At 37.8% G+C, this 24,822-nt stretch overlaps 1 protein-coding gene across 40 annotated transcripts in view; it reads right to left on the bottom strand.

The window, feature by feature from the left end:
- Positions 1-307: 307 nt before the first annotated feature.
- Positions 308-24,822, bottom strand: part of ARPP21 (cAMP regulated phosphoprotein 21) — a 155,924-nt gene continuing 131,409 nt past the window's right edge. For all 40 annotated transcript variants that reach the window (XM_055383968.2, XM_055383990.2, XM_019024324.4 and 37 more), the window contains 2 exons: positions 2,274-2,422; positions 308-1,103 (listed from right to left, as the gene is read on the bottom strand). In XM_055383968.2, coding sequence (XP_055239943.2) covers positions 846-1,103; positions 2,274-2,422 — 407 coding nt within the window. In that variant the 3' untranslated portion in view covers positions 308-845. The remainder of the gene's footprint in view (positions 1,104-2,273; positions 2,423-24,822) is intronic.

Here is a 24,822-nt window from a genome sequence, read left to right as displayed (position 1 = left end):
TGACATGCAGGTTTTCCTAGTTGGTGAAGTACAACTACATACTTTTAATAGTCCTATAATTAATAGGAAGGTATATATTTTAAAACTGCAAACTCCATGAATGAATGAAATGGATGCCATCTTATTTTCAGGACCCTTTAGTATTATGACAATAAACTACAGTTGGTTAAGTCTTTGCTACGGCATATTCCCATGTGATGGCAGTTTACTTATAAATGCCTGAAATACCTTTTCCATGCGGTATTCATGAAATAGTGTTTGAAGGGAATACAGTGACACATAAGAAAACACACATTGGAAGACATAGTGAACCAAACTGGTGGTAAAAACATGACCTTCCTCCATAAGGTCAAATAGTTTTATTTTGATTAAACACTACAATACAGTATATATCCATTAAAAAAGAAAACTCTATAATGTATATAAATTATTCCTTCAATTCATCAATTCTTCTTTGCTTTTCCATTACAGCTTTGGTACAATGTGATTTAGTATATAATTTTTAAATACTTTTAGCATCACAAACTCAACACAAAGTACAAAACTAATCCAAATTAGGGATATTATAATCTACACAGTGGTATTCAGTGGTAGGAGAAAATCTTACCTTGATGAATTCATGTCACTAGCTAAGCTATAAAGGCATACCTAGCAGACATGACAGAAATATGCACCATTAACCAGCTAACGTGTATATTAGTCTTTGTTTATTTTTTACAGAATACCAGCAGCAATCATTTGAGTGTTGAGTGAATACTTGAGTCCTCAGCCAGTTTTCCCACCTTGTTCCTCTTCCATCAAAGGCCATGAGAAATATCTGAAGAAATGTACCACAGCCAGAGCTCTCAGAATTTGACCTGCCAACCAGCATTGCTCATACTTGCACAGTTTGTTCTGCAGCTAGCTGACATCACTGGGACAGTGCTGGAGGGGCAGTGTGGGCCAATCAGCCTAAGGTTGTTCTGAGGGGTGGGCGGTGTGACATTACAGTAAACAGGCATTCCAGTGGCTGGGAGTGACCCTTGACCTGCCTGGTTAGGTAGCATGATTGGCTGTTGGTATGACTGCTGGGGCAGTACTTGAGAACCCTGGGTCATTGGCACCTGTAAAAAGACACAAGCAAGAACCCTGTATGAAGAGACTATTTTGGTCTGTACAATAAACAACATGGTGTCATGAAAAATATTCAAACTTTTCAGTTAGACCTAACAGGTCATCAATTCCAGCTCTGCCATTTATTGGCTGTTTCACATTAGGAAAGTCACTTAACCTCTCTAATTCCCTAGTCCATTGCGATAATGACATACATGCTTCAAAGTACCATTGAAAGGATTGAAGGGTTGGTGTACAGTGCCTGGCACACTGCCTGGAATGCAGTAGATGCTGAGAAGGTGTTAGTTCTGAGTTTCCTTCCCTTCTCTCTCAATGACCTCTAGAAACTATAGTCTAGATCTTCCACTCTGGGTTTCTCTCAGTTTGAAAAGCCATGTTCCCTTTCTGATTTTATGCAAAGTGGCCTGGAGTCCTCCACAGTAAAAAGGGCTTTTGTCCTGGGCACCTACTATATTCTCAACCTGCAACTTTAGAGAACACTTGTTGTGGAGCTGGAGGTAGAAGTTGATGCAATGTGAATCAGAATAGTAGGGTAGGGGCCCTAGAATAGGTCCTTTAGGGTCAGAAGCACCTGGTACAGTTAAATTTAATTATTATACCATTTCACTAACTCTTTATTTCTACTTCTGGGGTATTTTAGAATATACATCACAAAAGGATACATAGCACTTTTAAAATACTTAACTTGGGTTTAGTCCAGAGAATGTAGTTGTTAGGCTCCAGAAATGCCCTTTAAATGAATCTGAGATGCCATATTAAAACCTCTTATAACTTAAAGTTATGGAAAAATGAAGTTTATTTGGGTGTGTACAAAAATGAATGGGAATTTGTCATGAGGACTTTCTACCAATAAGCAAAATGCAATAAAATTTCCAAAGGTCTTTATGAATAAAATTGTAGACTAATGTATTTCCTTCCATGAATATGAAGTTATATGGAAGTAAACTTAGGAGAGCATTCAAAAGCCACAGCAGTGACAGAAGCATGCATTTTGCATTTTCTACTTTTCTATTATAATCTTGATTCAAAGTAAATTATCAACAGTTATGGACCAAGCATGCATTACCCAGCCAGCCACCCAAACCAGGGACAGACCCACAACTTCCACTTTGGCAAATTCTACTTTATAACCCACAATTTTCCAAGCTGCTTATGAGCACCTGATAAGAAGACATTGTTGGGTAGGAAACCATCACGCTTTGCACCGGAGTTCCTTGTTGGTTATTCATCACGTTCTGACTCTGAGGTGGCTGCTGCACTCCTATTAGGCCTTGGAATCCCTGTTGACCAGACAAGACTGGCTGGTAACCTGTGAAGAAAAGAGATCTTTTGAACTGGTTGTGCAGAAAGAACACAGTGATGTTTCATGGGGTAAAAGTACTGGTTCAAAAGGCAGCCTTCAGACATCTCAATCTCCACATTCAGAATGTGTTATCAGATGTTTATTCCCTAAGAATGCATTTTCTCTTTTTTTTACTTCTAAGAGTGAACAAGATTATGGCTTTAAAAATTCACTGACATTTCTATTGTTATGCAGAATGGTCTATTGAATACATGTGACAATGATAAATTCTTCATGGCACAAAAACAGAAGACTCTATTGATACCAATTGACTACTATAAATTACACCTTTCATATTTGGCTTTTTCTTTGGTTTTGAGGATATTTGGAGAATTCACAGATTATCAAGTTATTTTAAAATTAAATTGACTCATTCCCTTACTATCCTCTTTTCCTGGACAATCTCATTTCACACATAGAGACCACCAAACAGCCCATTAACTTTGGATAAATTCTATTTTTTTATGTCCTAGTGAACCAAATGACTTGCTACCCTGAGGAATTCACGATAACCACTGCCTTAGACGAAAAGGCAACAGCAAGTGGGACGCATGTGATGCTTTTCTTCTGTTTCACCACTAGCTTCTGAGATAATTTTTTGGTAAAATACTCCAATATGTGACCAAGTATTAATACATATAATAGACAATAAAGAATACAATATTCAAAAATTTATCTGTTCATGTCTTTCTGGGTGGGTCAGTTTGTTAGCCTCCATTTGTCTTTTTTTATTTTTTAGGTAGGCCAGAATTGATTTATTCTAGTTATTTAAATCCTCACTTCAATGAGTGGTTTAAAATGCATCCTTATAAAGGAAGCCCGTGGATTGTTCTTGTAAATGTTGGGAAGAAAGTTATGATTTAGGTGAAAATGACACAGTGCTAGAGAAATGAAAGACATTCATTTTATGCTGTATAATAAGCTCCTTCCAGAGCTCATATTATTAACCATGTAGAGTACCTGAGAGTAAGTGGAACTGCTATCTTAATACAATTCTCTGAGAGAAAAGAATCTTTAAAATCCTAGATTTTCTTAACACAAATATGAACTAACTTTCACAATCGGATTTTAAAAATTGAAACCAAAAGTTAAAAACTAGCTAATCAACATGCATCATTCATAAATAATCTATATATTGAGTGCCTCTGAGAGTCTTTATATTAAAGAAGGACCACATTATATTATAGTCTTTATAGAAGAAAATACTTAACTATCCTTGGATATACAAAATGTATCTTCATTCATTTCAGAAATATTATGAAATTTGGCTTGCAAATAGTCACTGAATTAGGAGATTGGCTCAGTTCATCAAATGAGATAGAAGCAAGGTGTCCTCAGTTTGGAGAATTGGAGAGCAAGCTTGGGAAAAGGCCAATTTGAGAGGTCTACCCTATGCCTACAATTGACAAGTGGAACCAGCGTGTAATCTAAAAAGCTACCCTTTGACCTTCCTTATGTGTCCTATTGTTTTACATTCTTATTACTCACCCTAAATTATCTTCATAGTGGTTTCAATTTACTGAATTATTTTAAATTATTGTAAAGACACCACATATTACGAATATAATTAAGGGTAATAACCACATTTCCTTGAGCTACATTCTGTCCACAGCAGACAGTCAGAACCCTCCTTTAATACGCTTGGCAGGTCTATTTAAGAATAACAATATCAGCTCAGAGTTCTGCATACCTACAGTGTTTGAAGTTTATACAATAAGGAAAAACCATCAGACCTGGGAACAAGAAACGTGATTAATCCCATATTACCATTTTCACTACTTCTACTTCTCTGTTCTCATTTGCAGAGAGACTTGAGAGAAAATTATTTTCACATTAATTGCAGAAAATTGTTTCCGATTGTTTTTCATTGTCTAGGTCTCCCATTGTGATTCATACATCCAATTGCCCTGAAAAATTCTGTGGCTATTTTACCATTTTATTATGACATTATTCCAAACCACATCAAGCTCTTTGTAGCATGAATTATTATATACATAAGAAAATAACTTGGGATGATCGTAGAAAACTTATAACCAACAGACTTCCTTCTGATTTAGTTCTATAGCAAAGAGCAGGCAATGTACACTCATTCTCAAGCCCATATAATTGTGAATATAATAAGGCCTTACTTCTGGCTGAAGATTGAAAGCACAAGTTGAAAATGAGAGGAGTGCCATTTAGTACCTTGGATTATATTTGTTTATACACTGAAAGGCCAATTGGCCTCAATGGATCTTCACAGAATATATACAGTTACAATGTAAACAAACAACAACAAAAAAGATGGAGAGGAAAGGAGGGAAGGAAAAGAGGGAAGTGGGGGAAAGAGAAGCGGGTTGCTTAGCGTCTGAAGATTATTTACGTATTTCCTTATTGAATCCTTCCATCCTTTCACAGAGGCATTTGTTTGAAAATAAATTAGGTGGCCTATAAGAGATTCACTTAACACACCATCTTCTAAACCAAATTGGGTGAAGGGAAAATAATAGAGCTGTTAAGACATTCAGAAAGCAGAACGTCTTGGTTGGAAGAAGAAGCAATCCTTAATATTAAATAATATTTAAGAAGAGAAAAAGAGTGGGCAGGTTGGGTGGCCCCATCCTAGTAAAGGTGCAGAGCCTGTGAGAGCAGAATTCATCTTTGCTGCCAGCCCAGATGCAGCTGCCCTGCCACAGCATCTCCTTCTCCAGGCCTCCTCTGCCTAATGATTTGTGAACTTTAATATTCAGTTATGCATAGCAATGGGCTACGAGCTTTACACTGGGGTTCCCATGGTAAACACACTTAAGGCAAATACAGATTTATGTGGGGAGTGAATACTCTACCATTTCAAAATGAAAACTTTAGTGTAAGGAGAGCCCAATTTATATTCATGAATCCCATTCATTTCTCAATTCTCTCTCCAGGCAAGAAATTTACACCTGCAATGGTTTAATTGGGGCTACTCATTTCTTTAAATTATGTCACAGAAGGTAGAGAGCAGAATGGTCTTTAAGACAGGCAGCTGTCTGGATGTGAATCTGAGTTCTGGTCCAGAAATAGACAAATAGAAATAAAATAGCAGTGACCTACGAATGAACCGACAGTGTCTGCCTGGGACACAACACACCCGAAGGCAGAGATGGCAGCACTGGTGAGAACTGCTTATCTTGTCTATTCAAATGAGAAATGTGTTCCAGTTTGTCAATTCTTAGCTGTGAAATGATCACTTTTTCATATTTATTGAGGATTAGCAAGATATAATGCATCTTGCAAAACTGAAGCAGCAACAGTATCTGCCCCGTAGGCTTGCTACAGAGATGATAAAGACATTAGCTACTTTTATTATTTCTTTTCCAGTCAAGATCGATTCAATTTTCAAGTCACATGTGTCATTTATTTTCTGGAGGTAAAAAGGTTAGGAATGGACAAATGCCTCCTAGCAAATAAAAGAACGCACTTGGCAAAGATCGAGGAGTTTATAAGATTTAAAATGTCTGCATTATATCAATCTGAAAATGGAATAGGTTTTCTACTAAAATACAACAGTTGCATACTATTTGTAGTTTGAGGGCATTTGGTTAATATTCAGTCAAGAAAACATTTATCTTCATGTAGCACAATTATGAACAATTAGAATGTAAATTGATTAGGGATTGTAGATTGGCATGGTTGTGACTGATATTATTTTAACTCTTATTTGAGTAGTTTGTTACAGTTTCAATATTTTGGAAATGAATGAAATGACAGACAAAATAGTAATCTCTATTTCTGCATTTCTATTACGCCTGCTGTTAATTATGGCAGTTGAAACAGGGAAGGGAGTATAGTGAAGACAGCAAATTTCTATACCAAGCACATTTCTTCAGAAGCTGGCCAATTCTCACAGCCTCTCCCAGTCCACCCAAGCAGTGTGATATACATGTGTCTATTAAGGGAAGTAATCTTAATATGGTAGAATGTCTTTTCAAATGATTAGAGTTAGCAAGCTGCTTCATATAAAAATTACTTCTCTTGAAGACAAGATACGAATATTTCTCCAAATTTCAAAGGAACCAGCAAGAGCCTTGATTCTGAATCAAACTCTGCTCTTTGTACATGGTGTGAGGTAGAATTACAGTAGCTTAGCTTAATAGTATAGCTGGTGAAGAATATGAAGAAGAAAACTGCTTATCCAGAAAAGCCCTGTCTTTAGCTGCAGTTTTACAATTTTTGCATTTTGCCACTTTACAGTATCTGCCTGGTTCTGTTTTCTTGGCTCCCTGTCAATTCTTCTATACTTTATCTTCTGTGAGGATTTTCCATTATAAACTAGCTATATTTGTTGATCACTTACTCTAAGCCAAACAGTGAATTAAGCTCTTGTTATGACAATCTTAGGAGGCAGTCAATATTACTAAACTCCATTTGCAGAAGAGACAACTGTGACTTAGGAGGATATAGTAACTTGTCAAGGTCACACAGTTATTACGAGGAATTGTAGCTAAAATTTAAGTTGTGGTTTTCTGACTTTGGCATCCTTGCTTTTCTGTGCTAAATTGTAGTACCACTTATTTATACATTCTTCTAGTTCTCATAGCCCCCACATCATCCCTTTTATGTGGCAAGTATTCAATGACTGCTTATTACGTTAATTGTTTTCTCAATATTTAAAACAATTAAGTAAAAAATATAAGAATTATGCTCCACAGTTTGTTGAACAAGACTTCATTAATATCAAATAAAGAAAAACAAGACAAATTAAATGTAAAACATGACTGCCTATCAGAATCAACTCATATCACTCAATAACAGTTTGAAGACTTGTTAGTTAGAGAGCGAAACACCAGGAAGACAGTTGAGGGGTGAGGTATGGGTGACACTATTCAAACAGACTCTTGTCCCTTCATTTACTTCATTTCTAATCAGTGATACTATAGCTTTTAATTACTAGGACCATTTCAAATAATGGCTTTCCTCACAATCTTTGAAGAGACTATATTTATTCTGGTTTGTTTTCTCGAAATAATCTTAAAATCTTGAAATATGCAAATAGCTTAATTCTGCATTAAATATAAGATCAATTCAATGATTTGACTGTTCCAGGCTACTGGCTGCCTCTGGGAAAGTAACTTGGCCTTTAGAAACAAGAATAGCATTTATATTATTTGAAAGATAAAATTAGGTTATAAAAAAAGAAGATACACAGGGACTCTGCCAAACAACCTGGGATATCAGATGAAGGCCTGGAGAAATAAAGACCCCTCAGGCCACTTCTATTTTTGGAATTCATAGACTACTGTCAGTCTGCTTTCTAATTCTGTGAACACTATGGATTTTTTTCCTGTCTCACTTCATTACTGGGGCACATCACCTTTAAGACAGAAATATTTTCTAGCTTCATCTATTGATAGCACTGTGGTGTTCACGGTAGCCTTAGGTGGAGAAAACAGACACACAGCTTGATATTTTAGTATCGCTATGGTTTCGTGAAAGAGGAGGCACTGCCTTATGCCTCAGAGAGGTGAATTTTGGGGTCATGGATGTTCCTGCCTCCAACTTCTCCCTCACGTAAAGCAGAAGACAGCCTCCACAGTTTCACTCACAATGAAGCCTATCAGAACCAGGGGTCCTTGGGCACAAGGAAGGCATCGATTTTACTGGCCTTTATAGCCTCTATCTTACTTCTAATTCAACTCCCAGGAGATAAATCCAAGGAATGACAATGTAAACCAAGTGGTTTGACAAACCACTTGGTTTGTCAAAGTTTGTTAACTTTGATAAACAAGGTGTGACTCTTTCTTTTGCCTATATGCCAACCTCCCAATTTATGTAATCTAAAACCCTAAGTAGAACTTTTTTTTTTTTTTTTGAGATGAAATCTCACTCTGTCGTCAGGCTGGAGTGCAGTGGCACAATCTCAGTTCACTGCAACCCCTGCCTCCTGGGTTCAAATGATTCTCCTCCTCCTTCCTCAGCCTCCCAAGTAGCTGGGAAAACAGGCACGCACCACCACACCCAGCTAATTTTTGTATTTTTAGTAGAGATGGAGTTTCACCATGTTGGCCAGGATGGTCTCAATCTCTTGACCTCATGATCTGCCTGCCTTGGCCTCCCAAAGTGCTGGGATTACAGGCGTGAACCACCACGCCCGGCCAAGTAAAACCTTTAAAACAAGAAAGCAGTATAGACTAGACTGGAAGACATTATTTTTAAACATGTTTACAAATTAAGATACGGTTAAAATATATACTCTTGAAATCATAATTAGGTACTGTTCTGTTCTTATATATGAAGTAAAATAGCATAATGTGGAAAGAGGATGTACCAGAAATTGCTTTTTTCCCTTTAACTTTCTTTTTTGCTGTTGAAGTTCATTACGACTTCTTTCATCTTTGACGTAAATGTCTTTTTTTTACCTTACTTATTGGCAGTTGCTGTATCCATCCTCTTTCTTTTCCTCACCATTTATTACTCGCTGGTTTTAATTCCTTAGGAACTTGGTACAGGATGACCTGCAGGGAGTGTGCATGGGCATGGGGGTAATGTAGTAGTCATCCTAGTAATGGCCTGTCTATCCAAATGAATTTGAGGGGAGCTGTGACAGGCCCTAAGTGGAACCATGCTTCCTGAAGCAGTAGTTTTTCTTCGTACTTCCTCTTTTGCTCATTAGCTTTCATACTACACAGAATGTAATTCTTAAAAGCCTCTTTACTGTCCCCTGAGAACATTCATGCATGGGTCATTTTCTAATGGCAGTACACATCAGATGAACCATCCTATTACTGCAGGCTCAGGGGCCTCTTCACTGCAATTATACTATCCTGATCCATGTTATCACAAATACAAAGCTGGTTTTCTTTTCTTTCTTTCTTTTTTTAAATCAGGGCAAACATGAGACACATTGTTAAATGACTAGAGGAATGGATCATGCATGGAATTTCAATGAATGCCTCCAAGGGAAGCCAGCATTGAATTCCATTTTAAATGGAAGAGGCTGTCATATTATTGAAGTAATTCTCTGAACTTTCCTGGCCCATAGTGCTATGCTGACATCCAGAGAGCTTCAACAACCCAGAGGGAGAAAGACTGCGTGAAAGACTCACAAACGTTTTATTTTCTTAATGAGGTTGCATGGCTTAGAAGAAAATGTGGCATTCCTGCACCTCTACCCGTCGTGTTAATTATGGATATACTTAAAACCAGGCTGGGAGGCAGCAAACTACTGCTGAGGCAACTTTAAGAAGCTTTTTCCCCAGACCAAGCTTGGGGCAAAGTCAAAATGGAGGTGGCTCTAATAACTGTCCCCATGATAATATTCCTCCTGGTGGATATTTTCATTGATGAAGTGCTGTTGGACAGCTGACTACAGCAAGATAATTATGAAGTCAAAAGTCATGGGGTCAGCATTATTGTGATCAAATTACTGTCACTGTTGCATGGCTACAGGATGTAACCTAGCCTTGGCCAATTATCTTGAAATAAGTACTATGGTCACAGATTCAGTCTGTAGAAATCCACCTGTCACTGCAACTGAAAAAAAAAAAAGAAATTATTTCATAAGCAACTGATGATAAATTAAAAGTGTCCTCTTTATACAATAAAGCATTATACATTATTATTCCCAAGGAGTCAACGATAACCAACTTCTTCGATTCCAGACTGGCAGGACTCTTGCTCAAAGATTGTTCTAGTGGTAGGTTTAACAATAATATTGTTCTGGTGGTACCATCTACTGGGAGGCAACAGTAGTTTTCTAGGGCAAAGACAACGAAGACAGGAACTAAGGCAAGGTGGTATAGGAATGGAAAGAAGAGGCACAGAGAGTTATTTAGGATATGAACTTTCAGAACATGAGTCTATGATTTCTGGTGCTATCACATGGTTGATGGACATAGCATGAATTAACTGACTGCACTGTAATCATGAATATCAGTAATCTGCTGGAAAACTGTCTCTCTGAAAAACAAAAGCGCTGATTTGTGGTGTTTGCTGATTTCCCTAGTGTAAATATTCCCACCATGCCTACTTTCAAGCCTCAAAGGGCTTAACAACTAGCTGGCAAGATTCCTGGTTTTTAAACAGTTGGCTCTTGTGAGCCAGCATGAGATAGCTCTGGCATGCTAATGACCTAATATTCAATGTCAAGCAATCATATTTTCAGTTCATGTACATTTTTGTCCCTTTGATTCTTTTTTCCACAATGTTATTGACTATTTCTTCTTGCCATTTGGTATAAAAATGACCATAAAAGCCATTTACAGAGCTTACACAAATGGTGGAGACAGACCATAAACAGAATCTTGCAGTACACTTGGATAGGCACCTGTCTCCAACTCTAGAATCACTGAAGAAAGAGTACTTACTTCTATTGTGTGTAGGGATATGAGAAGCATGCAGTGGAAAGCTTCCAGGCGGTCATATTGAACCTAGCATTAGATGAGCAAATATTTGCTAATGGGGTAGGGCAATGTGGAAATAATCAGAATAAAAGAGGCATAAACATAAGGATCAGCATGTGCAAAGGGCAAAGATACAAAAAAATGCATTTGAGAATTGTAAATATACAGGCATAACAATAGGTTAGAAACAGGCAGAGGAAGTAGAGGATAGAAATGGAGCTAGGCTCAAATCCTAGAGTCTTGAAAAGCGTGCTATAAAACTGGAATTTAATGCTGAAAGACTTAAGGTGAAATATAAGGTTTATAAGCAGAGCAATGAAATGATCAACAGCCATTTCATAAAACTTCTCCATGAGACAATGTGGGGTTGTATAACTGGAAGTAGAAAGTCTACTGGAAAGCAAAAGCAATAATCCAGGGCAGAGATGATGAAGACATGAAGTTAAGAAAAGGGTGGCAGCAACAGAGAAAAGAGACATATCAGAGAGAGAGATAGATGTAGGATGTGAACTGTCAGAAACTGGCATCTATGAGCGGCAAGGAGGGGGTGAAAGAAATTAAAAAAAAAACCACAGGAATAAATTCCAGGTTCTAGTTTGGGTAAGGAAGCGGAATGCAGTGCCTTAGCTATAAATACAGAAAGAACAAGTATATAGAGATGATCGGTAAACACATGAACAAAAAGTCTGGGGTTTGGGGCTCAGACAAATAGCCTGTCTTAAAGGCATAAATTTAGAAGTTATCAGGACATAGTTGCTCTAAAGACAATATATTTATGAGTGGGTACCAATTGAGAAGACTATCAAAATGGAGTTGTAAGGCACAATCATATTCAAATACTGGGCTAAGAAAATAAAACCTGGATAGGGGTATGAGGAGTAGTAGGAAAATGAGAAGAACCAGAAGAGAATGGTATCAAGTAAGAAGAAGTAGGGGAGTGTTTCAAGAAAGAAAAATGTGACAATGACCACAGTTGCAGAACTGCCAAGGAAGAAAAGACAGCAGACCCTAGGTTAAAAAAACAAACAAACCGGTGACCTCAATAAAAGCAAGGCTAGTGATGGGTACATCAGCCAGACAGGAAGAAAAAGAATTCCTTTGAGAAGCTTGAGAAGCCTGGCAGTGAAGCACCATGTTGGGCAGAAAAAGGAGCAGAGAGCCAGAGGGAGGCATAGAGTTGATGGGATTTTATAGTTTTGTTTTTCTTGCTGTTTTAACATGGTATAAATGTAAGAATTAGTATATTTTAAAAGGAGAGATTAAAATAATGAAAAACCTGGGAAAGAGTAAGAAAATCTATAAACCTGTCATAATTCATAGCACATTCAACATCAACAGTTGCATACAACCAAGAAGGCTGGGATTTGGGTGACAGAGAGTTGAACTTTCCCTCTGAATCATCTAGTAGCTCTCCATGTCACCTACTACTACTATATACTTTATTTGATCCAGCAGCAAAGTGTCCTGGGGTTTTTCCTCTTGAGGACACAAGACAGCTCAGAGAGCTTATTAGGAGTTACAACCAAATGCTGTCACATCATTCTGGGAAGACAACAGAAGCTACCCAAGATAACTTCTGAGAAGAACCTGAAGGAAATATGTGCTTATTTATTTGATGAACATGATTAGTGTTGTTTGATCCACATGGAATTGCAATAACCCAGGGAAGACTTGGTTAAAGATCAAGGAGAAGTCCATGGTCCCACAAACTCTCCACTGCAAATTAAATTAATTGACAGGATCAGTTGATAGGAATAACATGCTCTATATTATTTACTAAAATGGACAATCAACTGAAATGTCCATGAAGAAACTGAAACAGGCTTCAGTAAGATATTTTTTTGCCATACCATGGATACATATTTGAGCATATGTACGTACAAAATGCTAAGTGCTAATGTTTTCAGGATCAAGTTTCCTCTGATTTTTCCTTAAGGTTCAGTTAGCTACAATCAGTTAGATTTAAATTTCAGAATGCCATAAAAAATACAAGGTCCACTTGTTTACATTTCATTACAGCTCAACAGCAATTGATTAGTTCTAGGTTATCTAATGTATAGCTCATTGAAAACAACAACAACACAACTAAGTTTGATATAAATTTATGTATTTTACCTGTAACCAATGTTTTCCAAGGAGAATTTGGGACTAAACATTTTTAAAGTTTTCATTATAGTTAGAGTTGGGGAACATGACCTCTGATTCTCCATTATTTTGTAATTTCATCAATATTACAGCAATGATTTACCCAAAGTAAAGATAGTGGGCACCAGATGATGTCACAACCCCAAGCAATAGCCAAGAGATACTTTCTGTTCATGTACATAATCAACTAGATCATGATTTTCCTTGGTAACAGCAAGAAGAAATATCTTTAATCTCACCTTTTGAGGAACTGTTATTTAAAAGGGTTGTATTGTCTGGCTTGAGACAACAATAAGAAGTCTGCAGACTTGTCCACACAAATACAAATGTGCTTATCTTTGCAGCTGGCTGGAACTGGAGGCTATGGTCAACACTTAAATCAGATTTTATAATAATTAAAGTGAAAATAAAACTAAAGGACAAATGCCTGTCCTGAAGACTCTTTCAATCATTCCTCTGGGGCAGGCTGTTTCCATCTTGACTAGAAGTTTCATTCTTTTAATGGCTTGCTCCAGGGTAAGAAGAGAAATGATTCAAATCATTCACTCGTTAACTTTTCCCTTCAACTCAAGGCATTCAAAGGCAATACTTGCATTTCATCATGATTAAAAGTGCTTTATAAGCACCCAAATGGAGCCATGAGTATTTTTAAGTGGTCATAAACCTCTTTTCTCGAAGTTCCCTTGAGGCTGCAGAGGAGCTCCCTCACAAGGGACAACCAGCTATTTAAATTCTCAGACAGAGGGATCCCTGTCTTCAGAGTAATGACATAGCAGGACCACGTGGTCTAAGAAAGCCGGGAACAGTCCTCACATTTTATCCTCAGCAGGACACCAGGCTACTCACTGAGGGGTGCTATAGTAGGCCCATTCACACCCAGCCAGGTCTGCAGGCTGCCATCTCAGAGCTTTGGATTCTCACTGCTTGCCACTCAACCCAGCCTCACCATCTCGCCTCTGTCTCTGATTGCCTGCTTCCCCATCCAGCTGAAATACATTGTTCCTGGGTCAATGATTCTCAACTTTAGCCTGCCTCCAGATAACCTCTGGGGCCCTATTAAAATACGAATTGCTAAGCCTTAATGCCCAGACGCTTAGATTCTGATTGAGCAGGTTTGGGTTGCGGCTCAGACATATGCATTTCTGACAGGTTCCCAGGTGATGCTGATGCTTCTTGTCTGGGTACCACACTTTGAGAATCTCTGTTGGGCCTTGGCTTTCAAACACATTGCCTTGAATTCCTATTGTTTAGCCCACTCATTATTTTTTTTCCCTCGCAGAGTAAGTAGTGGGATCTGGCAAATTACACTGCGGGGGAGGCCGTCTCTACTCTCTTAGTTCATTGTTCTTATCTGTAAAATGGGCACAATATTTTCATCAAAAGGTCAGGATAGGCTAATATCTCTCTTGTAGGACATACACCAGTGGGTGAGCCTCTGGCAATAACCAATATATGCAACTGCCCATTCCTCATTCTTTGCATTCCCCACTTTTATGACTTTGAATCGCATTTTATTACTTATTTAGCTCCTGCTTCTTAGGTAGATTGCATTCCTCTAGGAAAAGAAGCATATCTTATACATGTTTGCTTAGCCCTGTATTTCACATGCAGTGCCTCAAGAACATTCATTGATGATGCTGATAAAGAAACTGTCCTATTCCAGCCACTCTATAAGTATCTTGCAATGGCACATAGGTAGAAAAAAAGCTAGCAAATAAAAACTTGAAGAAAATGAATGAAAAGGCAATGTATACAGAACGCAGAGTCCAAAGCCTTGCCAGTGCAGGGGGGGGGATGATTTATCATTATCACAACAGCGTAAAAAAATCTGGACAGACAGTAACTACTTTCTCTTATCCCCTTTGCCTCTGGGCAAGGGGATGTGAAAGAGGTTCCTTCTAACAGCACAGTTTTTAAATTCTACTTCTTGACGTTGGCATGGGGCAATGACAGGTCCAGAAAGGGAAAGGAGGAGGGAATATGGAAAGGGACTAAAAAGAGGAGTGAGAAAAGGGAGGGAAAAAGGCATCTGAAACAGATTATGTTTGGCATTCTCAAACTTGGCGAGGCATTTGGAAAACAAGATGAGATTCTTGTAGCCTGATGTTTTTTAGGATGTAAATGTGAGTTTGCTCCTTTATGAATATGCCTTAACATTTTACCTAAAAGAAAAGCAAACAAGAGACTGGATCTCACCTACTCCTCCTTGAGGTGGTATTACTTGCTTTTCTAACCACCACCTGCCCCCCACTTTTTTTTTGACTCTCACTAAGCCTACATTCATTTATCTTGAGTATGTACAACGGATGTGGTGATATCCCGGCACAAGAAACTCTGGGTGCTGCAGCTGAGGTTTAGAGGAGTAAGACAGCTTCTTGTTCAGGATCACACACAGAATTTCTCATAAATCAGGGACAAAATCCCAGTTTTTGGTAACTAACTTCCCCAACATACATGCCACGGTGCTTCCTCCAAATGTGGCAGACTAGACTGCAAGAAATATTTTTGCTTCCTGAATGCTCACACTGAGGAATTGTGTTCTGTTTTGTTGGTAATAGTCCACAAGTACTTCATAATTGGGAGAAAAAGCCATTTTCTTCCCCCAATTGTGCCAGTTCTGCTGCTATTGTGTCATTACTAGGAACCCGGAGAATACATCTTTTATATGTGAATTGGACTTACCTAATTTGCCCCCAGTATCTACCAACAAACTTTTCTAAGATAACACAGAGTAAGTCATTAGGGAGAAAGAAAATATAAGTTTTGGAGGTTCAAGAAATGTATGAGTTGTAAAAAATGGAATCAAACCATCTCTTTTAAAACTATCAGTTCATTTCTATCATTCTATCCCAAAGTTTAGAAATACATATTAGTAGTTAATTACCAATAGACAAAATTTCAAGGAGGCCATATAGTGGATTACACTTACACTAACTCAAATAGGAAAGCAAGCAGTCTCCTTTCTTTATTCAAACTAATAGTAACAATTCCTGGTGCACCTTATTGTACTCACAGGGCTCAGTGCTTTGTGAAGTGGGTATCATTATTATTCTCACTTTATAGAAGATAAAAGTGAAGCTCGAGGAATTGTGTAGATCGTTTAAGACCATACAGTTTAGTAGTGCCAGAATTAGGACACAGGTATTTTAGTGACTTTCCCCCCATCTCCTCAGAGTCCTGTCAAGCAATGGAATTCCACTGAAATGATTCAATTGAAGAGGTTTTAACAAAGGAAGTAGGTAAGTTGAGGGATCAACAAGTGAGGAAGACACCAGAGCGTAATAACAGTAGGGAACTGTTTTCTCCCCTTGTCTGTAGGTCTTAGGGGAGAAACCAGTGTTAGGAGCAGTTAGCAAGAGCTGAGAGGAGGGGCTGCCTGCCAGAACCAGCTGTATCCCAAGGTGAAAAGGGAACGGTGAGGACTGCTCGCTGGCTCTCCCTCTGCCTGCTCTCTCTCCCTCTGCCCTTTGATTTCTTGCAGCTGTTGCCTTCCATTAGCAAAACCCAGGTGGAAACCAGGGGGCAAAGGAACCTGACAGATGCAGCTTATGGGGTCAGGAGAGATGGACAGAGAATGGCTATGTGTTGGGAGGAAACACAGAGAATAACCAGCACTCCCCTTCCCTTCAAAGATTACAGAAATATGTTTCCACGTCAGGGACCATTTCCCAAACTACTGAGGCAATCTATTTAACTGAAGATTTTTTAAAAGAGATGAACAACGCTTTTAGTGGAATACTGTCTCTTGGTTTTAGAGACTTTTTTCCCCTCAGAAATTACCCTTTTTAACACCTGGTAATATGTCAGATGATGCACTTAGCATGACTGCTTCAGCAATTAAAGTAAATGTTAACTCTCAAATTTATATGTCATTAGATATTAGGGTAGAGTGTTTGACTCATAGTCCTAATGCTTGTCTTTCCATTTGGATGAAATGGCAACGTTTGTAGGGAATTGATAATAACTTAGGAAGTATTATTAAGCAATGTTACTGTTTAAATATCTTGTAGAGCAAAAAAAAAAGTTAAATTATGATTCATCTCAAGCAGTACTACTCATTTTGTTGAATTTGACATTTTCCTTCTCTGGCTGCAGAACCAGATGGCTGAGATCAAATAGATAACAATGGGTGAATACTATTTCAGGGAAATGAAAAAGAAAAAAGGAGGATCTAGTCTATTTCTACAATGACCTTAACTGGTCCTTGCAATTCTGACATCATATTTGGTTTAGAAATGCTATACTGGAAGTTAGTCTCAAGTTTAGTACATTTAGCCATAATTTGTTCAAATATTTAAAGCAATCATCTTCAAGGTGAATAGTATGAAGTGATATTTAAATGAGACTAAATAGTTTTCTGGTTTAAATCTAAGGAATTTTTGCTTTCTAATGGGAAACTCACAAGCTCCATGCTAGTTCTTCCAACCACTGACTCTGTGAGACTCTGGGAAGTTGCCTGATATCTTTGAGCTTCACTTTTCTTGCTTATTAACTGGGAGCAAGTTAATTCCCACTTTCCCAGGGCTTTTGTGAAGGTCAGGTAGCTATCAGGTAATGTGACTTGCTCAGCACATGGCATTTACTGTGTAGTAGTTACCATTAGTTTCCACTAAATGGTGCTCAGTAAATAGGGGTATTTTCATTCTCTCCAGAATTATTCCATAGATGTAGAACAAACCGGGTGTTGGTAGTATCAAGATGGATCTGCCAAAAACAAAGGCACACACACACTATTCCTGGAACTGCTCCTTCTACGGCTTCCACATTCTAAATTTCCACAAGAGCCGAGGTACAGCCATTATGTGCTAGTCACATGGAAGAGAACATGGGTCAGGCAATGAACGCTCTTTTCTGCCTTTGGATTATAGAGAAATTTTAATCCCTAGTAGCAAAAGTGGCAGAAGCAGCTCTGAAGATGATGGTAGGCAAAACTCTCCATACAGCAGGGAGTGGAAGGTCAAGCTGGTCCTAACTGGGAAGCAGATATCCAGGCAGGAACCACCTAGAAAGGCACTTGGGCCCAGACTCCCATCCCTGGGAGAGCAGTGATTTCTGGGCTGTAATTTTAGGACAGCCAGTCTGCTGTATTCCTTAGTTAGAAGCTCTACTCCATATGTGTCACCAAGTATTCGGAGAAAATTGAGGTCTCCTTCTTGTCCTCATATAAGGAATAAACTCAGTTCCACTGTGTCTTTTGTCTCCTAATCAAAGCTATGCTTACACTTCCTACAATAGGCTACATTTTCTCCCCATCAAAGGAGAGCTGTCTTTCACCCAAAGCCATCCTAGGGCAAAAGGGTGCTGAGTGCACTCTGGATTCAAGCAGGTACCTTTCCAACTTTTTCTGGTGACTTATTAAGTGGAGCTCCGTGTCACTGCATCAAAGATAAGACACAAAATGTTGCCCACCCTTCCTCTGCTTTCCCTGGCCAGCTGCTCTCATGAAGGGCTTGTCTTCTAACTTGTTAGACTATTACAGGGCTTCTCAGTACCTAACACATCTGAGTCCCTTGCAGAGGTATAGAGAATCTTCCACTTTCCCAGTGTTTCTAATGTAACCATTTTGTAATTTTTTTGTGCACTAAAAGATTGAGCAAGTGATTTTTTTAAAGAAAGCATAATATTTCAATTAACATATTATTGATAATATTCTAATATTCTTTAAAATGCAATGTTTAATAACATTCTCAACACACATGGAACAATTTTACTTTTCCCCATTTAATAAATGATAAATGGTGTTTATTTTCTATTTATGTAAAAATATGATTTATAAACAGACATATTTTGAAATGTTGGGCTTTAGGGACTGAAGAAATAGTAAAATGGACATTAAATTAAAGACATGTTAAAGTACCAAAATAGACAAAATATCCAAACAATGTTTGAAAATATTACACTTTATGCATTTAAAAAGTCAACTGGCTGGTTTTGATCTTTGTGTTTTGTTTCTAATTGATCAATAAGACAAAAGCATTTATGCTGCTCACTGCAAGCACTTATCCACAGAAAAAGATATTACAGATTATAGATAGCCTTTATTCTTTCAAAAAAAAAGGAAATGAGATATAAATGTCACTATTTTCTGTCTCTATATTTTGGAATTTATTTGCTTATTTATTTTTAATCAGTAGCTTATATTTAATATCTATTGTAAAATATATTGCATAAAATGAAGATTAAAAGCCAATCCAACTTTCTGACTCCTAACTTTGTTTTAATAAAACACAAATTTTCCAGTTTTATATGGGATGACCAGATATGTCTGTTAATGGCTATAGCTCTAGTTTATTTATTAATAGCCCTCTTTTTCCCTCTCAAACGTGGATGGGCTCAGATGGTAAATTGTACAGTAACTACATATATACACACACATATGTATATACACTCACATGCACATACATGTGTACATTTACACACATATGCACATACACTGTGTTTTCATGTGTATGCATATGTATACACATTTTTATAAACACAGTGAAAGTTTTGTTGAAATGAACTTAGAGAAATGGGATTCATTCTGCGCTCCTGATAAATTGCATTTGTTTCTCATTTTCTTTGTCTTTAACCAATTGTTCACTATGCAGGTAAGTTAATCAATGTAAAACAAGGGATTAAAACTATTTAAAACAGCTTGGCATCTAATTAGGTTCAAAACAGTGCCTACAGAAATGAATGATTAAGTTGTGGCATGCTCCCTCATCGAATTTCTACTACCAGTCACTCAGAGAGCATTTCCAAAATTCTTTCTTTGGGGAGTGGGGTGGGATAGAATGGTTATATTAATTTGTATTAATCTTATTTAAATCGACATATTTTACTTACTATCTTTAACAGCAGAAATCCCCAGAAACCTTCAGTCCTCAGTTTAGGAACTGCTGCTTAGTTTTCTCACTCAACTTTGAAATGGGAAGAACAGGGCACTACTAAGACAAATTATTGATCAAGGGCACTGACATTTAATATTTATAAAGAAATATGGATCACATCAAAGATTTGATAAAAGTATTGAGGCCCTTTTCTAGTTAACTGTACCTAGCCACATACAAAAGTTATTTTGCATAAAATTTCTCTGAAACTTTCTCCAGAGAAAATTTCTCTAGAACCACTTTTCTACTTAATTGTACATAGGCACATATAAAAGCAATTTGAATAAAATTTCTCTGGTTTCTTCTGGAAGCCCAGAAACCCAGTCACGAGAATCCAGAATTGAAAATCCTTAATTCAGCAGGAGAGATGAGTAACTCATTCTTTATCATCCAAGTATAACACAATTCAAACAGAGTCTGCTTCTCAATACACTCCTCCAGAAGGATTCTAAGTATTTAAAAGGGGGTAGAAGAGGGAGGGAGAGCTTGAAGAATTCACAAGGAATGCATATCCATTGATAAAGAGCAATTCAATGTCACTTAGACAAGTTCAGGCATCTAAGACTGATCCAAGAGGGACAACCCACAGCTTGGAGAGGTCTTTGTAAATTTAATGTAGAAGCAAATTTTCCTGATATGACATCCCAAAGTATAAATTTTGTCTCACATAGTAATATTTTCAGCCATATTTTAAACACATTTTTTATCATATGGGAAATTTTCTTATAAGGGTCTTGCTATGTTGCGCAGGCTGGCATCAAACTTCTAGGCTCAAGCAATCCTCCTGCCTCAGCCTCCCGAGTAGCTGGGACTATAGGCGCACAGCACTGCACCTGATAGGAAATCATTTTTAAACTGTTATCAAGTCAGTAAGCACATTTTTGGAAATGATCTCTATCTTACCATAGCTACATTTGTAAGGCACACTTAACTGAGCAGTGAAGCTTTAGTACCTCACCATCCATATGACTTACAGCAAAAGCGGGACACAGACACTGCCTTACAAATGGGTCTGATTAAAATGTGTCCCCAGTACCTCCTGATAGAATCATCAGCTTAGTTGATATTGCCTTGTTAATGATGCCAGAGAACACAAAGCTACAAGTGCCCATATTTAAAACAAATGTAGTCTAAGATGTAGCACAATAATTAGTTTTATTATTAACTAACTAAAAAAAACACATACGGCTGTTACTTTTGAGGATAAAATTTTAATTAAAAAAAGTTGGCATTTCAGCAGGTGAGGGCCCTTGGAAAGCTTACATGATGAAATTTCATGAACTATAACTCCTTAGTGGCCTGGCATTATTAACAAGATCATGATGAAGGACATAGTTCAGTAGCTTAAAAATAAATGATTACAACCACTTTACCTAGGTGTGAGAGAGCTGCTATCTGATACCTACTATCCATGACTAGACATCTAATGATGTCTCAGGGGATGCAAACATTCTAACACTGGTAAAAACCATTTTGAGGGAGGAAGTAAATACAATTATTGTTTGATTTTGTAGGCATAAATTGTCAAGTCATAAGAGGCAATTTATTATGGAAAGACCTGGTCTTTAAGACAGACTCCTTCTATATCCTACGGCAGTTACTTCCCCTGCCAAATTTCTACTTCCATCATCTGTAAAATAGGGAAGGTGACACAATTAACGATATCAATCTCATACGGTCAGGGAGAGGATTAAGCCATGTAATACCCTTAAGCAAACTGTCTGGTATATAGAAAGCACTCAAGTTGCCCATAATTATAATTTAAAAAACGATTTGAAGTTGAAATTCACTTCCTGCTAAGAGTACGCCACTCCCAGGGTTCACCAAAAATGCATTATATTGTAACAATATGTTTTATCCTTAAGATGATATACTTTCTACTCATTTTCAAGGCCCTGCTTGAGTCCTATGAATGATAAGAAATTCAATGCTTATGCTCAAGATATGGCCAAAACAGCAGCTTTTCAAGCAAAAATCCTTTTTATCTCACTTTAATAAAAAGTAAAATGGCTATGAAAAATAGCCAGCTGTAGGCAAAAATAATTGCAACCTAATAATGACAGACTGTGTTATAGGAGTGCAATTCTGGAAGAGCAGCTGATCCAGACTCTGGCACACACCCTGAGCTCGGAGGCTGACATCAATGCATCAACCCAGGCAAGCCTGTGCAGCTGTTTTCAGGCATCCAAAGCTCTTTCATTTATTTGCAACTAATAAATCTGTGATTGCCACACAGATGACTGCCCAAAATAAAGTGGAATATAAAGAGAGGAGGACTATATCTTGTAGAGTAAGTTCACTGGACTAGAAGAAAAACATGTTGGGATTGAAAAAGGCGTAATGGAAATGTGGTAGAGAATGTGAGATTTTGAGGTCCACCCAGGAGGATGCTGACTCATCTCTGAGCGCAGAAAACATACCTGACTGCTAAAACAAGGAGTGCTGGAGTGCTGGACTAATCACCAACCAATTGTTCAGCAAACTGAATATCAGCTCGTGACATTTTACTGAGTAGTAAGGCTCTGAGTAGGTTACTTAACTTTTTTTGGCCCCAGTTTCCTCATCATTAATCTGACTGTAAAGCTAGGGGCCTGGGCTAAATTGGATCTGTTTAAGATTTCTTTTGAGTCTAACATTCTAAAATTCAAACAGAACTGTTTTATTGGGACAATTTGGTAAATATTATTATGACACAATTTTTTTAAGCTCTGGAAGATGTTTCCCATTTAAGTATTCTTTCTTTTTGTTTCATTTCCAAGAATAACTGATACTGATACTTCATACTTCAGCAGATGCCCACAAATGCTTAAAATTAAACTTGTCAAATTCATCAGTTTTACATTTCTGACTGGGTGCAATAACCAGCTGCAGCCAAATTTAGTATTTTAATGGCTTCAAATAACAGCTACATTTGCTAGTTACAAAGATAATATTAAGCCTGAACCAAATCTGATATTAAGTTGTTAAAAAAAATAAATCTTGCCTGATGTGAATTAGATTTTCTTAAGGTCTGTTAAAGTCAGTCTACATTAACATGATTAAGAATAAACAAACAAAAAACAAAAACAAAATAAAACTCTCGATCTGAACATAATATAGTCCAAAGGCCTTTGAAAATGCTTTAATTTATATGATTATGCCATGATTTTCAGTCACTTTTCCTTTCCTTCTTGACTATAATTCCCTTAAGAGACTACTTCTATATTATTTATCTTTGTCTCATTGTTCACAGTTTGCTTACCCTGCACATTCTATGCAGTGTGATGCCTGCACACAATAGGTGCCTAATAAATGTATTGTATTATTGTTGAATAAATGTTGATAGATAAAATATCATTACCTCCTGTCCAGGCACGGTGGCTCATGCCTGTAATCCCAGCACTTTGGGAGGCCACGGCAGGCAGATTACCTGAGGTCAGGAATTGAAGACCAGGCTGGCCAACATGGTGAAACCCCGTCATTACTAAAAATACGAAAATTAGCCAGGCATGATGATGGGCGCCTGTAGTCCCAGCTACTCAGGAGGCTGAGGCAGGAGAATTGCTTGAACCCAGGAGGTGGAGGTTGCAGTGAGCTGAGATCATGCCACTGCACTCCAGCCTGGGCAACAGAGTGAGACTGCATCTTAAAAAAAAAAAAAACAATCATTACCTTCTGATGTTATGTGATACTTCACATAAACTTCTTAACTCTAGAGAGTGGAACCTGCAGGCAACTCTGAGGCAATGGTCACCAATGTGCCCAGAGGTCAGGAAACGCCAGCGGGAAAAGAACTGTGACCATCAACACTCTGACTTCCCATGCTGGCCAAGTGGGACTGTAGGTCCTAGGGAGAGATAGCACTCGACAAAAGAGAAAGAAAATTATTTCTAAGTGGAGCCCCAGGGCACTCGCAGATGAGCTCTGTAGCTTTGAGCAAGGTGCATATCCAACTATTCCTCAGTTTCTTCAGGTTAAAAATGAGAGTACTGGATGACCCTTCCAGCTCCCTCAATTCATGACCTTAATGTTTACCCAATATTGATGAGTATTGTCCTGCTTTACTTTGAAAATCCTGGATCCTCCTTATTGACTAGTAATTCATTCTATTTGTTGCACCAAACAGCCATCTACTAATCAAAATGATATATTACTGCAGTGATTCTCAACATAGCCTTTCATTGTAGAATAAATCATAAATGACACAAACTGTTGATTAGGGCATAAAGAATTGTGGCATAGGATACATTCAGCAGGCTACTGTTTACAATTTAAGCATTTTATGTTTAATTCTTCTGGCAGGCTATCTACCAAGCTCAAAAATAGTGCTCAGCAATTGTGAAATCCACACAAGGTGGCAAAATCACTGCCCACCAATGAAAACTCATAGTCAAGTGCATTCACTTTTCTAAAGGCTGGGTGTGTCTTCAGACCATTCTTCAAGAGTCTTCTAAAAATGTGGCAGCAACTGTTTGACTACAAACAGTAAATTCTGCCTGTGGTGAAAAGAACCATATGCTATTCTAGAATGCTCAGTTTCCAGATAATTGAGATGCAAGGCCACATTTCTAAGATTGGAGGCAGCCTGAGCTATGAAAGCATCAAACTGTTCCAAGGCTAAGAATGCTGAACCATTTTACTAATCTTGCCAATATATATCTTGAAATAAACTACCTTTGGTAACACCAACCCACTCTTTCCTAGGACAAGTTGATGAAGAAAAAGAAATGAATAAAAGGAGGAATTTTAGACATCTACAGAACTAAGATGTTCTTTCTATATGATAATTTAGAAGCATAGTTTGGGGCTATGCAGGGAAGCAGAGTCTCATATAAAATAGATTTGGATTTCATCCCAGGGAATATAAAAAAAGTTTTTTTGAATGAGTATTTTGTAGTCAACAACTGTTTTGATGGAGAAGGTTTCTAGCTTCTTTTAGATTTGCACTGATGCAGTGTATTCTGTTAACTGTACCAACATGGCAACTTTAAGTAGGGAGTCACCTGGATTG

The sequence above is a fragment of the Gorilla gorilla genome, chromosome 2, assembly GCF_029281585.2.
Source record: "Gorilla gorilla gorilla isolate KB3781 chromosome 2, NHGRI_mGorGor1-v2.1_pri, whole genome shotgun sequence".
NCBI classification, from domain to species: domain Eukaryota; kingdom Metazoa; phylum Chordata; class Mammalia; order Primates; family Hominidae; genus Gorilla; species Gorilla gorilla.
This window is presented reverse-complemented; position numbering and strand designations above follow the sequence as displayed.